The sequence below is a fragment of the Cebus imitator genome, unplaced genomic scaffold, assembly GCF_001604975.1.
Source record: "Cebus imitator isolate Cc_AM_T3 unplaced genomic scaffold, Cebus_imitator-1.0 Scaffold230, whole genome shotgun sequence".
NCBI classification, from domain to species: Eukaryota; Metazoa; Chordata; class Mammalia; order Primates; family Cebidae; genus Cebus; species Cebus imitator.
This window is the reverse complement of record NW_016107545.1, coordinates 739,734-755,759: the sequence shown is the minus strand read 5'-3', so window position 1 is coordinate 755,759 and position 16,026 is coordinate 739,734. Positions and strand designations below refer to the sequence as shown.

General features: G+C 45.2%; 1 protein-coding gene across 1 annotated transcript in view; it reads left to right on the top strand.

The window, feature by feature from the left end:
• The window catches only part of TMEM132C (transmembrane protein 132C), a 432,621-nt gene that overhangs the window by 389,346 nt on the left and 27,249 nt on the right, over nt 1-16,026 (top strand). Inside the window, exon 5 of the mRNA XM_017497373.2 lies at nt 2,922-3,065. Coding sequence (XP_017352862.1) covers nt 2,922-3,065 — 144 coding nt within the window. The remainder of the gene's footprint in view (nt 1-2,921; nt 3,066-16,026) is intronic.

Sequence of the window (16,026 nt, the reverse complement as noted above, 5' to 3'; positions counted from 1 at the left end):
GAGGCACATGCACCCATGTACACACAGGCACTCGTACATATACACACAGGCGCTCGTACATATACACATAGGCGCTCACACATGCACAGAGGCACACACACCCATGTACACACAGGCACTTGTACATATACACACAGGCGCTCGCACATACACAGAGCCACACGCACCCATATGCACACAGGCACTCATACATATACACACAGGCACACACACACAGGCACTCGCACATACACAGAGGCACATGCACACATATGCACACACAGGCACTCATGCATATACACACAGGCACACACACACAGGCACTTGCACATGCACACAGCCCCATGAGCCCATATGCACACAGGCACTCATACATATACACACAGACACACACACGCAGGCACTTGCACATACACAGACACACACTCACACACAGACACACACACACACACAAACACAGGCACTCACACATACCCAAATACAGGCACACACACAGGCACATGGTCCCCTACACACACAGGCACTCACAAACACACACACACACAGACACACGTATCCATATGTGCACACTCACAGGCACTCGCACAATTGCACTCATGCAATTTAGGGATAGGGAGTGTTAGAGTGTGTGAATGTGTGTGTGTGTGTGGAATTGCAACAACCATTGGAAAACTAATCACAATTTAGGGATAGGGAGTGTTAGAGTGTGTGTGTGTGTGTGTGTGTGTGTGTGTGTAATTGCAACAACTGTTAGAAAGCTCATCACAGTCCATGAGGGAATGTGCTGCCTTAATGAAGCCCTTGGCCAAAAACCATACTGAGAGAGAAAATGTGAAGACTGAGCTCTGAGCACATTACCTGTAATGAACCTGAAAATAGACTTGGGGAATTTCTGAAGTATTCTTAGCCTCCGTAACGGCCATTGCGCAAGCTGCCCGGATTGCAGCGCATCTCCAGGAATCCCACAGACCTGGGAGAAGACACAGCCGAGGGGGATGGAACTGCTGGCTGATGCAAAAGCAGCAGAGAGGCCAAGCCTCTACTTACAACTCATAACTCTTTCAACTGAGCTCTTGTTTAATGCAAAGGGTCATTTTTGTGTCAGTTGCTTCCCTGGAGAAAGAACGGAGAAAATCTTTTTTCCTTCCATCTCCGCTTCACACCAGAGCAGTATTTCTGGAGAGGGACTTTGGGAGATACTGGCATCATTAGATGTCCCAAAGCCAAAGGCCCTTTTGCATTTTATCTGTTCTTAAAGAAAAGGATTATAAAAAGGCAGTCAGGTAGTATCCTACAAAATCAAATAGAAAGTATTTTCTTCAGCACCTTGCAAATCACAACATACATAGAGGTGTGATGCTAATAGTTTTGCATGAAGTCATCTGAGCAGGATAAATCAAAGTCCTCATGGCTGTGATGAAATGGGCTCCCATGGAGCAACAGAGGAAGGCCGTTTGCTTTGCTTTAGTCTTCATTTAAAAAAATAATAAAGTTGCCAAGCACAATGGCCCGTGCCTGTAATCGTGGCACTTTGGGAGACTGAGGTGGGAGGATTGCTTGAAGCTAGGAGTTCAAGACCAGCCTGGACAACATAGCAAGACCCCATCTCTACAGGAAAAGTAAAAAATTAGAAAAAAATTATCTGGGCATGGTGACACCTGCCTGTGGTAGCAGCACTTTGGTAGGCCAAGGTGAGAGGATCGCTCAAGGCCGGGAATTCAAGACCAGTCTGGGCAACATAGTGAGACCCCATTTCAAAAGAAAAAAACAAAACAATAGAAATGGTTGAAGATGGGGGAAAGGGAGATGAAGGGGGAAAAAGAGGTCAAGAAAACTACCGGCGTATGACACATCGCTTGGACCTTTGGGCACAATCATATTCCATGCTACAGGCATTTCAGATGAGCCAATAAATTTCCCTTATATATAAGGTTAAAAAAAAAAAAATGGTTGAAGACATTCATTCCACCTTACTCGGGAGATGCTGCCCATTATTTCCTGCTTTTAGTAGCCTTGAAGGTGATCCAGACTTTGCAAAACCTTCTTGAGCTCTTCCTTTGATGCTGGGAGCAGTCCAGGATCTAGCCCCTGAGGATCTAGCCCCTGAGGATCTAGCCCATGAGGATCTGTATGAGTTTCCTGATGTTGCTATGACAAATTAACACAAATGTATTATCCTTCAGTTCTGGAGGGCAGAAGTCTGAAGTGAGTCTTAAAGGGCTCAAGATAAGATGTTGGGATGGCTGCTTCTGGAAGCTCTCGGGGAAAATCTGTTCTTTGACTCTCCAGCTTGCTTTTAGAGGCTGTTTACCTCTCTTGGCGCATGGCCATACCACTCTGAGCTCTGCCTCCACTGCCATACCTCCTCATCTTCCTCTGGCCTTCATGGCTCCTTCTTATAAGGACTTTAGGATGACTGGATCCACCTAGATAATCCAGGATAATCCTTCCATCTCAAGATCCCACTTCAGTCCTGCCTGCAATGTCCCTCTCACCAGGTAAGGTAACATATTCACAGACCCCAGAGATTAGAGCATGGATATCTCTTGCAGCGGGTGAGAGTAAATCTAATTATTCAACCTATTGTGGTTGCTTAAGGTACCCAGAGTTAGTTTCTGTTGCTTACAACCAAAACCTAACTCATGTATTTCTTCTATTTGATCTCTACAATAGAGAAAAAAATAAATACTTTTTGATTATTGTTGAAAACTAGGAAGATAATCGTAGATAAACTAAAAGTAAATTGTTGAACATTCTTGGTAAATTGTTCCAAAGAATAACCCTTTATTACCAGTCCCGGCACAGTGTGTAAATGATACAGTGTGTCTAGTCCAAATGAGGACAGCCTGGTGTTTACCCCAGGAGGTTCACCCTAGAATCGTCCAGTTCCCAACAGAATGGAGTAGCTCCCTTGACCCAGCGTGTCTGATTCTCTTTGGCAGGATACTGAAATTCTGAACACTGCCATACTCACGGGAAAGACAGTCGCCATGCCCATCAAGGTGGTCTCTGTGGAGGAGAACAGTGCCGTGACGGACATCTCAGAGGCGGTGGAGTGCAAGTCCACAGATGAGGACGTTATCAAAGTAAGTCATTCCACAGCCAGCTGGAGGAACTGGTAGGATTTTCACTTGGACATCCCATTTGCTAAGAACACTCATACTGAAATATACGAGGTTCACTGTACAGAGGCTTGTGTGCAACACGCTTCCAGCCGATCCACTCAACGTTTCCCTTCCCATCTCTTTGTTTTGGCATCATGCCAGCTTAGTTGGGGTTTTTGGTTCATTCCTGACTTTCTTCCCTTTATTTGACAATTGAAAATTGTGTGTGTGCATGTGTGCGTGTGTGTGCGTGTGTGCACACGTGTGCGTGTATAATGCACAACATATTATTTTAGAATACATATACATTAGGGAATGGCTAAATTCAGCTATTAGGCTGTTGCAAAGGTAATTGTGGTTCTTGCCGTTGCTTTTAAGTGCCAGGATCCACAATTACTTTTGCACCAACCTAATAATTAACATATGAGTTACCTCACATGCTTTTTTTTTTTTTTTTTGGTATGATGAAAACTTAATCTACTGTCTTAGCAATTGTCAAGAATATGTTATTACACTCTAGGAGGCTGAAGTGGGTGGATCACCTGAGATCAGACCAACCTGGCCAGCATGGTGAAACCCCATCTCTACCAAAAATACAAAAATTAGCTGGGCATGGTGATGTGCACCCATAGTCCTAGCTACTTGGGAGGCTGAGATAGGAGAACCACTTGAACCCAGGATGCAGAGTTGCAGTGAGCCGAGATCGTGCCACTGCCCTCCAACCTGGGTGACAGAGACTCTGTCTCAAAAAAAAAAAAAAAAGAATATATTATTAATAACCAAATTCAACATATTGCACCAAAAACCTCTTGAACATACTCCTTCTCCTCTCTAATTGATGTTTTGTACCCTTTGACTAGTATCTCCCCTTACCCAGCTGTCCCCTTACCCAGCCCTCGGGAACTGTCATTCTAGCTCTGCTTCTGTCAGCTCAACTCTCCTAGGTTCCACATGTACATGACATCATGCAGTATTCGTCTTTCTGTGCCTGGCTTCCTTCACTTAACGTGATGCCCTGTGGGTTCGTCCATGTTCTAACAAGTAATAGGATTTCCTTGTTTTTTAAGGCTGAATAGTCTTCCCTTGTGTTTGTGTACCACATTCTCTTTACCACTTATCCCTTGGTGGACCATCCGTGGTGCTTTGGACTGTGGGTCAAATCCTGAACGCCTACTGTAGCTAGGCAAGTGACTTAAATAAGTGGTCAGTTGGATCTGCCTATTCTAGAAGGCAGCCAAGATTCTGCTCTTTGTCTTTCCCAGCAAGGCAATTGCTATAACCAGTTGTGATCATGAGGTAATAGGAGTTCAGTATTTTATATCTTCAACAGAATGGAAAACATAGATTTTGGGGTTGGGGGGGAACCTAGTTTTTCAAAGTTAGCAATAAATTGTAATTTTTTAATGGGCAAAAAAATAAAAAGCAAAATACATTTGCGTAATGGGGGTTGGCCCGTGGGGTAACTGTTTAAAAGCACTCTTCTAGAGTAGGGGTTGGCAAACCACGAGCCAACCTACCACCAAACATGGGCCAAACCTAGTCACCACCTATTTTGTAAATAAAGTTTTATTGGAACACAGCCACTCAAATTCACTTCCATTTTGCCTGTGGCTGCCTTGGGGGCTACCACAGGAGAATTGAGTGGTTGACAGAAATCATATGACTTAGAAAGTCTAAAATATCCAGCATTTTGCTTTTCTCAGAAAAGGTTTGCCTCGAGTCATGTGTGCTCTAGAGTTTTCAGTTTTTTGAAGAAAGACCTGCAGTTCCTGGTGTTTCCTGTCATTAGTCAGGTTGCTACAGCAAAGTGTTTGCTTAAAGAATAAGGCGATGCAACGGCTTTACCAAGCCGGAAATGGAGTCTCTGTGTATCTTTTGTAATCCCTGGAAACACATCCAGAAAAAAACAAAAATCAAAAAAGAGCATTCAGGTATTGCTTTTTTATTTTTGTTTCCCTTGAATACAGTCTGACAGACAGCAATCAGTCTTTTCTCTGGTGTTTAAAGCTCCATGTCTGAGCAGACAAGAACCTTACGAACTGTTGAGGTGGAGAAACGGCGTGGAAAAAATACTTCCCTGCAAACCCCACCCCCAGAACAAGCAGCAGACCCCCATGCACTCAGCACCACCATCAGTGATGTCTACATGCAACCATGATAGCATTCCGGCAGGGGCAGTAAACACTCCAGCAACATCCGTATACTGTGACCATCCTCCTGACTGCTGGAGGTGGTGTCTCAAGGAAGGGCTTTTTTCCCTAATTCACCCAAAATTGACATATGGGCTGTGGTGGCCTTGAATCCAGAGTGCTTTAACAGAAAGACCACAAGGCCCATGGCAGGAGGAGGAGAAGGGGGAGGAAGTTCTAAACCACATGTCCAGTAAAAACCCAAGGTGAGCCACATAAGAAATTTTAAATTTTCTAATAGTCACGTTCAAAAGAAATTTTAAGATAAGTTGAATTTAATTGTAATAATGCATTGTGTTCAACCCATTATATTAAAACATTATCATTTCCCCATGTAATAAATATAAACATTAATAATGAGATATTTTATGTGTTTTTACTCTAAGTCTTTGGAATCTAGTGTGCGTTTTATACTAACAGCACATCTAAACCGAAACTAGCCCCATTTCCAGTGCTTCGTAGCCATGTGTGGTTTGTGGTTCCCACAGTGGATGGCACAGGTCCTTGCTCATTGCTGGCCTTTGTTACTGATTTACAAACCCCCTAAAAGCCAGAACCCTTGATGAATGTCACGTGTTGATAGGACACCTCTAGCAATGGTAACTTTTCTAGAGGTAAAGAACCTATCTTTCAGCCTATAAAACCCAAGAGGGAAACAACCCAAAATGTATCACAACTGTATACATAGCAATCCTTAGCTACTCTTAAAACAATTTTGACATGGAGTCCATTACTAGTATCTCCAGGAATTATAATCAGTGTCTTTAGGGAAATAAATACATTCAAACAAAAAACTGCCTCCTGAAATGAATCCAGAGTTGATACCCCTGGCTGTTGACAAAGCAATGTGAAATTTGAGTCAGCAGAAGCTGGGCGAGGACATCTGAGCAGGCAGCTTGTTGTACATGAGCACAGTCCCTAGGCCCCAGGCTTAGCTTGTGGCCTTGGGTCTGATGAGATCAATGATACTTGCAGTGCTAGTTGTGGACAGCTGCAAGAGGGGAGGGAGCTGACATTTAATCAGAGCCAGCTCTGCAGCAGGCCCGTGAGGTTTTTGGATTTAGTCAAGAATTCTGAAGACTCCGAGACTGCACCCTAGTGTAAACTGGCAAATCAAACTGTCACAGTTTTACGGATGCTGGCAGAAGACAAAAGACCCCAGGGTCAGAGACAAAGAACAGCCACCGTATCAGCATCTTCCTGTGCCTGTTGCCTGGACTTCAGTTCCCACCGGGTTATGCGGAGGGGGCCAGTGACGCTTGCACGTGTAGCGGATTGGGTTTCAGGAGAGGAATCCTGACCTTAGAGAATGTGCGTCTTTTCTGATGGGTGGTATTATGGTCTGTATGTTTGTATCCCGCCCTGAATTCATCTGTTGAAGCCCTTAACACCCAATGCAATGATATGAGAGGTAGGGCCTTTGGGAATTAACTAGGCTTCGATGACATCATGAGTGTGGAGCTCCCATCATGGGAGCAGTACACTTATAAGAAGAGGAAAAGAGACAGAGCTTGCCGTCTCTCCCTTGTGTGAGGAATGTGAGGATATAGCAAGAGGGCAGCAGTCTGCACGCCAGGAAGAGGGCTCTCAGCAGGACCCAACCATTCTGGCATCCCGATCTCAGACTTCCCAGTCTCCAGAACTGTGAGAAATAAATGTGTGTCGTTTAAGCCACTGACTTATGGTATTCTGTAAAAGCAGGCCAACCTGACTTAAGGCAGGCAGGAAGTCTGCCTGACCTCCCCAAAGAGACCATGCCTTTGTCATCCTGGACCTTAAGCGTGTCTGCCCTTTGCTCCAGAAGAAGGCACTGTCTCTCTTCCAAGACTGTTCACTATATAAAACACCTTTGAAAAGACCTTTCAGAACAAAAACAGTCAGTGCTGTGCTTGTACAATGTGCTGAAATGCAAGGGTGTCATGGAGAATTTCTCCCAAAGAGTTCTTCATGGCTTTGCCACATTCGAGTTATGAAGTCTTGGGTGATTCATAGTGCTCCCTCCAGGACTCAGTCTCCTTCTTAGTAAAATGGGGATAAGCACAGTTACTAATTCAAAAGGTCAGCATGAGGATTAATCAGCTTTACAAATCCAGCAGAGAACATGACCTAGTAGCCAGCGTATAGGAAGGGCTTACTAACTCAGAGTCCACTCTAGTCATCTCATGTAATCCTCTGATTGGGTAGATCAGGGATTAGGACTGGAGGCTACAAGAATATTTTGCGTGATATGCACAGTGTTGCTTAAAAAGAACACAATGCAACTCATTTCAAGTGTACAATTCAATGACTTTTAGTAAATGATGCTAAGTTCAGCAGCCATCACCACGATCCAATTTTAGAACATTTTTGTCACAGTTAATCCGCATTCTCTAAGCTGGTTTCTGTCTCTGCAGATTTTCCTGCTGTGGGCATGTCCTGTGAATGACAGCATACAATACGTGGTCTTTGTGTCCCTTTTTCCACTTAGCGTTATGTTTTTGAAGCTCATCTACACGCTAGCATGGGGCAGTCGTGTGTATCTTGTATTGCTGAATAATATTCCACTGTATGGATATACCATATTTTGTTCATCCATTTACCCAGATGGGTTGTTTCTGCTCTTTAAATGTTTCATGCATTTATGAATAATGCTGCAATGAATATTCACGTTTATGTCTTTGTGTGGACTTACATTTGCATTCCTCTTGAGTAGATGCAGAGGAGGAGAATGGCTTGGCCGTATGATAATCTTCCATTTAATTCTTGAGAAACTGCCAACCTTTTCTCCAAAGAGGCTGCATCATTTTGCATTCTCACAAGTTATATCTGAGGGCTCCTCCAGCTTATTGGGAAAATCCCACAGATGTGGGAGAGCTGCAGTTGCTCACCTGGCAACGCTGTGGGTGCCCTTTATTTATTTTTCTTTTTCTATAAGTTATTGGGTACAGGTGGTATTTGGTTACATGAGTAAGTTCTTTAGTGGTGATCTGTGAGATTTTTGGTGCACGCACCCCCCGAGAAGTATACACTGCATCGTATCTGTAGTCTTTTATCCTTGACCCCCATCCCACAATTCCCCCCCAGGCCCCCAAAGCTCGTTGTATCATCCTAATGCCTTTGCATCCTCATAGCTTGGCTCCCATTGGCACCTTCTGATTTGTCCCAGTCGCCTTATATTTGGTCCATTTCCATGATCTGCTTGGCCCGTGTAAGCATTGGAATGTGTGTAGATGGAACGATACCCATTGTGTAAATGTGGAGGCGGAGGTTCTGGAGGATGTGGGTTTTATTATTTTGCTTCCTGGCTTTTCCTTTTTCCTTCCTTCCTTCTTTCCTTCCTTTCTTCCTCTTTTCCTCCTCAATTCCATTCAGCCAACATTTATTAACCAACTCCCGCATTCAAGGTTCATGATTTTGGTAAGGAAGAAGCAGGTGAAGGAAGTGCGTCTCTCAGGTGTCACAGCCAAACAGAAGAGGTAGACACGTGGGACTTCATTATGCATGCCAACTTGCTCCTCACAACACCTGCATCATCGCTGGTATTCATTCCCTCTTACAGTAGAAGAAACTGAGGCTCAGAAAATGGAGGACTAGGCTGAGGTCACACACCTTGCACAGGGCAGAGAAGGTATTCTAACTAGAGGGCCAAAAGCTCTTGGCCATTAGGCCATATAATCTCTGTACATTCAAATTTTGCTTAACTTTTTACTTTGTATTTGGAATTTCAAACTTATTTCAAAGGTTGCAATGACTAGACAGAGTATACTATATACCCTTTACGGAGGTTCAGCTACTGTCACTATTTAACCCATCTGCTTTTTCATAGTTTCAGCCTCTCTTTCTCTCTTCCCATCCTCTAGCTAGACAGGCAGGTAGGCAGGTAGATGAACAGGTGGATGGATGGGTGGATAGGTAAATAGATGGGTGGGCGGACAGATAGAAGGGAGATAGATATAGTTAGATAGCTAGATAGATAAGATAGACAGGTGACTAATAGATAGGTGATTGATTAGCTAGATAAGTGATAGATAGGTGGTAGATTTAGATAGATGGATGATAGATAAATGATTAATTGATGATTGATGGATAAATGATAGATTAGGTAGATGGTAGATTTAGATAGATGATAGATTGATTGATTGTTTGATTGATTTGTTGCTGAACCACTTCAGAGCAAGTTACATATAATCATGGCCTTTTAACTCTAACTAGTTCAATGTGTATTTCCTGAGAATAAGAATATTCTTTTACATAACCTCGGTCATCAACTTCAGTTAATTTCATGTTGATGCAATACGTTATCTAATCCACATTCTGTTTTCCAATTTTGTCAGTTGACCAACCATTTCCTGTAAAGCATATTTATCTGCAGTACAAGATCCAGTCTAGAGTCACATCACATTTAATTGTCTCGCACTGCAGTCTCCGTTAAGCTGAGCAGGTCCTTAGCATTGCCCTGTCACAGAATACTCTTAAGAAATTCAGTTTTCTTTTTCTTTTTAAATAGAATATTCCTCATTTGAAGTTTCCCAGTATTTCTTCATATTTTCATTCCCAGCAAGGATAACTATGTAAGTGAGGATATACGTACATACTTGTTTCATTTATGTTTGTGGGCTTTTTAATCACCCTGAAATCATTTGGAGGGCATTCTTTCTGATTATACAAATAATATATAAAATTTGCCTGAAATAAGAATTGCTCCAGAAAACTCTAAGAAAGAAAGAATTACCTTTACTTCCATCACCCTTAGAAAACCATTGTAAACATTTTAGTAATCATTTATTACACGCATATACCCACAGATAGAGATACTTTTATAAGAATAAGATAATATCATACATACTGTTTTTTGTTAACCACAAACTGTCTGATTGGCAAATCTATACACACACATGCACACACCCAGACACATGTGTTTACATACATTCCACACACACGTATAAAGGTTTTTCAGTCCTGGTTTGTCTGGCAGAAATAGAGCCGTATCTTCACAGATTTCTGCCTATTCCTTCTCTCACCTTGCAATGCATCATGAATATCCCTGCCTTGGAGCACTTGGAAAATGAAGCCAGGCCAGTGTGCAGTGTAAAGGAATCGTACGAGCTGAAGAGCCTGGCCTGCAATGCGCAGGTTAATAGGAGTCATAGTATCTGAATGGGAGCCAACCTTGGACGTCGGCCTCTCTGCTGATTCACATTCAAAAGGTGAAGGAGCAGCACCTAGCGAAGGACCATGGCTTGCCCAACAACAACCCCAGGAACAGTAATAGGAAGAAAAGCACGCAGTACAGACAAGCAGCTGCAATGCCCAAGTGTCCATCATAGAGGATCTCATCTACAGGGCCATGCCTTAAAGCATCTTCGAAATAAAGCTGTGTCTTGGAGTTGATGACATGGCACAGACTACCCGGCAGTGGTTTTCTTACGTGTGGTGTCTCATAGATTTAGCAATACCCAGTCCTTGTTTTTCCCAGGTCACATACACTCTATTAAACCCAGGTGTATCAGCCATTTTCTAGGTACCATTCTGGTATCAGCGACACAGCACTAAGTAGAACAAATGTGGTCCCTGCCCTCAGGGAAGCGGCATGCTAGTGACGGAGAGAAGCAGGGAATAAGAAAATGCGTGAGAAGTTTATGGAGATGATGGGCACTATGAAGAGGATGCTGTGCTGGGGGGTTGGGTGGGGGCTACTGGGGATGGGATTGTCCTCAAGGAGGGGACACTGGAGCTGAGCAAGTTGGCAAGGAAAATAATGATTATTATTTTTTTTTCATTGCACTTTAGGTTCTGGGGTACATGTGCAGATCATGCAGGATTGTTGCATAGGTACACACATGGCAGTGTGGCATGCTGCCTCCATCCCCCCCATCACCTATATCTGGCATTTCTCCCCATGTTATCCCTCCCCAACTCCCCACCCCCAGCTGTCCACCCCCCCAGCCCCCCCAACAGACCCCAGTGTGTGATGCTCCCCTCTCTGTGTCCGTGTTCTCATTGTTCAACACCCACCTATGAGTGAGAACATGTGGTGTTTGATTTTCTGTTCTTGTGTCAGTTTGCTGAGAAGGATGGTTTCCAGATTCATCCACGTCGCTACAAAGGACACGAACTCATCGTTTTGTATGGCTGCATAGTATTCCATGGTGTAGATATGCCACAGGAAAATAATGATAATTAATGCCTGCACCTGACTGTACCCCTGTTTGCACAGCACCCTATGTACATCCCCTCACCCTATGTACATCCCCTCACCCTAATGCACTGACACACAATACCTCACTCTGTGCTCCCTGGGTGCCCTCACCCTGGTCCTCAGCCCTGCCTGTGCCTTTCACAGGACCCCTGCAGCCACGGGTTGGTAGGCACTGCCCAGGACAGGGTGGGGCTGCTGAGATTTAAAGCATCATCAGAGAAAGTTCATCTATTGAATTTCCGGTGCAGCCTGCCTGACCTCCAGGGCACAGTTCCAGCTAATGGATCCCAATGCCCAAATCCATTATTTGGGCAACGAGCAGGCCTGGCTTTTCTCCAGTGACCAAAGGTGCCTGCGCTGGCTCCGGCACACAGAGAGCAACCTTGCTCAGCCAACAGCCTGATCGTTGCTCGGTGCTCAGGCCCCCGTCAGCACTAAACTCTCTCTGTGCTGAACCTACTGTTGGTTTTGCAGACTCTTGAGTCCTTGAGGGTGCGAAGTGCCGTGGTAACAGCCCTAAGTTTTAAGGCCTCGGCAGGATGCATTGCTGCTTTCGGGTGGAATCACTCCCTAAGCAGGAAGGTGGGAAGAAGAGAGTTTTCTATTTGTACTTATCATGACGGAGGGGCTTTAGAAGAAACTCTGGAAGGTCTTTATCCTCAAGACCCATTTGGTTCTCAGATGAAAGAAAATTAAAGAGAACAAAGCAATTCCCGGAATCCAGAAGTCCTGGGCTCCAAGCCAAGCTGGGTGACGTTGCCCTATGATGGCCCCTTTGTGGAGCTGGGGTCCCTGCTGTAAAGCAAGGATGTATCTTCCTTGAGGGGCTCTTGAAGCGCCTGCATCCTCCCATCTGGGATTCAAAGTGCAGTTTAAATGGCATGATTCAGAGCTTGAACTCTACCACTGACAAGTTCTTCTCTAAGCCTCAGTTCTTTCATCTGCAAAATGGGGGAGGACCCAGGCCTACCCCAGGTGATTGTTGTGAGTTTGGACGCCGTCATCCACCTAAAGCATGCAGGATGATGCCTTTGTGTCAGCTCTTCCTACTGCCCAGGCTGCCCTAAACCAGTGGTTCTCTGTGGGGCAGTTGAATCCCCACTGAGAACATCTAGCGACGTCTGGAGACATCTTTGGTTGTCGCACCTGGAGCAGAGGCTACCGGCATCTAGCTGGAAGTTAAGGACGCTGCTCTACACCCTGCAATTCCAGGACAGCCCTCACCACAAAGAACTATCTGATCCCAAATGTCAATCATGCTGAGGTTGAGAAGTCCTGTGCTAGACCAAGCAGACACCACAGGGTCTCCCATGCCCCACGGGAGGACGCTCAGTGCCATGAAAGTGCCTGGTGTGGTGTAGCACAGAAGGAAGGATTACTCCCTTTGGCCTCAGACAGACTCGTGTTAGGTCTTTCTTCCCCTTACCCTCTGAGTGCCCTTGGGGAAATCAACCTCTCTGAGCCTCACTGTCCTTATCTCAAATATGGAGATCCTAAGGGTCATATTGCATAGATGCTACTCAAAGATTGAAAAAGAAAAGGCATGTGGCATGCCTGGCACGTAGGAAGTGCTCAGTAATTGACACTGGTAATGGGGGTGATGGCAGCTGCCATGCTCACTAAGCTCTGCTGAGAGCTGTTCAAAGCAGAGCGTTCTCCGCACTGTATTGGCTGGTGGACTTGGGTCTTATTTAATCCCTGGGAGCCTAGAATTGCATTAGGCAGCTCTTGTGACCATGCTGCATAGCAAAACAACCTGACATCTCAGCAACATTCAACAGCAAGCACGCCTTCAACAGCACGCGCAGGTTCATCAGCAAGCTCACCTTCAACAGCAAGCATTGGTTTCCCCGTCAGGGGCCCGTGGGTCCAGCAGAGCAGCCCTGCCTCCATGTGCCAGTTGTGTGGGCTGGGATCCAGGCTTGCTTTGGGTTTGGGTTGGCTCTATGTGCCTCGTTTTGGTGGCAAAAGGCAGCAGCACCTGGAAAACATTCCTCTCTTGGTGGCTCATAGGAGCACAAGCGGCCAGGCAAAACCTGCAGGCACATTTGGGGTCTTTGGGGACATGATACCCACTAACATCCTGCTTTGCAGCCATGGTCTCTACAGCTGTAAGCCTTTCATCAAAGCGGCGGTGTACTCATTCTCTCCCCAGATATTTACCGAGCACCTCCCATGCTTCTGCTTCACAGCCATGCACCAGCGGCTGCAGGGCCCCGCTCTTGCGGGTGTATCCGTAATAGCAGAGATAGAAGGTATGTAGGTAAACACACATAAAAGCACGTTTGTTTCGAATATTGTAAATGCTGTGGAGAAAACCAGGAGGGTAACGGGATGAGGAGAGACTGCACGGGGCTAGTTCATGATCAAACATCATGGAAGCTTCTCTGGGGAGGCAGCATCTGAGCTGAGATCTAAATGCCAAGAGCTTGGAAAAGAGCTGTCCAAGCAGACAGACAGAACAGCAAATGCAAAGGCCCTGGGGTATGAGCAGGCTCTGCATGTCGAAGGAATAACAGAACAGCCAGGACGAAAGAGGATGAGGAGTAGGAAGAGGAAGAGAAACGTTAAGATGGGTGAAACAGGCAAGGCCAGGTTGTCTAGGGCCTTGGAGTCTGTGTTCAGAGTTTGGTGTTACTCTCAGCAGTATGACACTGCCGGATATTCTGGTTTGGGTTTTAAGTAGGTCACTCTAGAAAGCATGAGGTGGTACTACTATATGTTCTATTTTACAAATGAGAAAATTCAGGCCCAGAGAAGCTGAGTGACGGCCAAGGCTGCACAGCTGGTTAGTAGCAAAGCCAAGATTCGAACCAGGTCTGCCTGGTCACCAAGCCCATATGGCCCCAGGTTCCCAGTGGGCTCAGGCGAGTATGGGAATATGCTGTCCTCTCTGACTGACATTAAGATTTACCTATAGCTGGGCCAGGCGCAGCAGCGCACGCCTGTAATCCCAGCACTTTGGGAAGCTGAGGTGGGCGTATCACGAAGTCAAGAGATCGAGACCATCTGGCCAACATGGTAAAACCCCATCTCTACCAAAAATGCAAAAATGAGCTGGGCATGGTGGCACGTGCCTGTAGTCCCAGCTGTTGGGAGGCTGAGGCAGGAGAATCGCTTGAACCCAGGAGGCGGAGGTTACAGTGGGCCGAGATCGTGCCACTGCACTCCAGCCTGGCGACAGAGCAAGACTCTCAAAAAAAAAAAAAAAAAAAAAAAAAAGATTTACCTATACCTGTGCTGCCCAGTATGGCAGCTACTAACCATGTATGGCTGTTTAAATTAGTTTAAATAAAATGAAAACTTCAGTTCTTCAGTCACTCCATGCCACACCTCAGGTGCTCCGTAATCACATGTGGCTAGTGTCTTCCATACTGGGCAGCACCCATGTAGGATGTTTCCATCATCACAGAAAGTTCTATGGGAAGCACAGAATCAAAACCTTTGACTGCTAGGAGCTATGCCACACATTCACTCCTAGGAGTGAATAAATGCCTAGAACTGGCCAAAAAAGATCAGGTTGCTCTGACCTGATTTAAGCTACAAATAATACCCTGTTCTAATAAAAGACTTTTATGGACAATAAGACCATTTATTGGTAAGTCAGATTTTACTTGAGCCAAATAGGTCTCCATGTGGGTGTGCTTAAATGGAAACAGAGGTTTTTTTAAGTCCCAGGAACCTTGTAGCTGGTCTCTGCATTGATGAAAAGTTTCCAGTCAGGTCCGTGAAGCACGGGATAGAGTCCTGATTGAGACCCGGGTATCTGGTGTGCCTCAGGAAGATGTAGCTCCGGAAATCAGTTCTGTGCTTGTTTTTTCTCCTGCCAGATTATATTGTTTCTGTTCCACTTTGACCCCTCTGCTAAAATGAATTTGAGAACCAGGGTTTGGTCTCAACAGCATTTTATGCCAACCCATCATATCTTTATCAAGGAGTGTACAGTGGTTGAACAGTTAAGACCCTCAAATTGCCTTAATAAGTAAAGGAAGAAACTGTCTTTTCAATAAAAAGTCTAGGGCAGTGTTCGCTTCGGACACAGGTGGATTCACAAATCATTTCGCTGCACCTCTAAGCTCTGCCTTCAGCTGTGCACATGCCATCTCAGCCCCAGATGGAGGGCCCTGGAAACTCTAGAGCCACACCTTCCCGGGTTCAAGCCCAACAGAAATGAGACACTGCCATCACTCAATCAGAAATCCTGGGGCTTTCTGTCATGGAGCCAGGCTGAGCCATGTGACCATCCCTGGACCAACCCTGCAGCCGGGGGAGTGTGATGGACATGGCTTAACTACGGGACTGAGGTCAAGCCCTCAGCACACAGTCTGGCCATGGGGATATGGGCAGGGTCCCCTGTAAATACTTTTTTAAATGGTTACAAAAAATAGAATAAGAGAATGATGGGCAGCAAAAATATTAAATAGCACATGTGTATGTATCTGAGCTGAAACTCAGCCAGGCTGCTTCCTATTAGTTTACTTTGAATTGTCTTACAGTATTCTGCTTCCTCTTAGAGGATTAATCCCAGCCAGGCTTTGTGAGCTTAATGGTGACTTTTTTAATCTTTTTTTTTTTT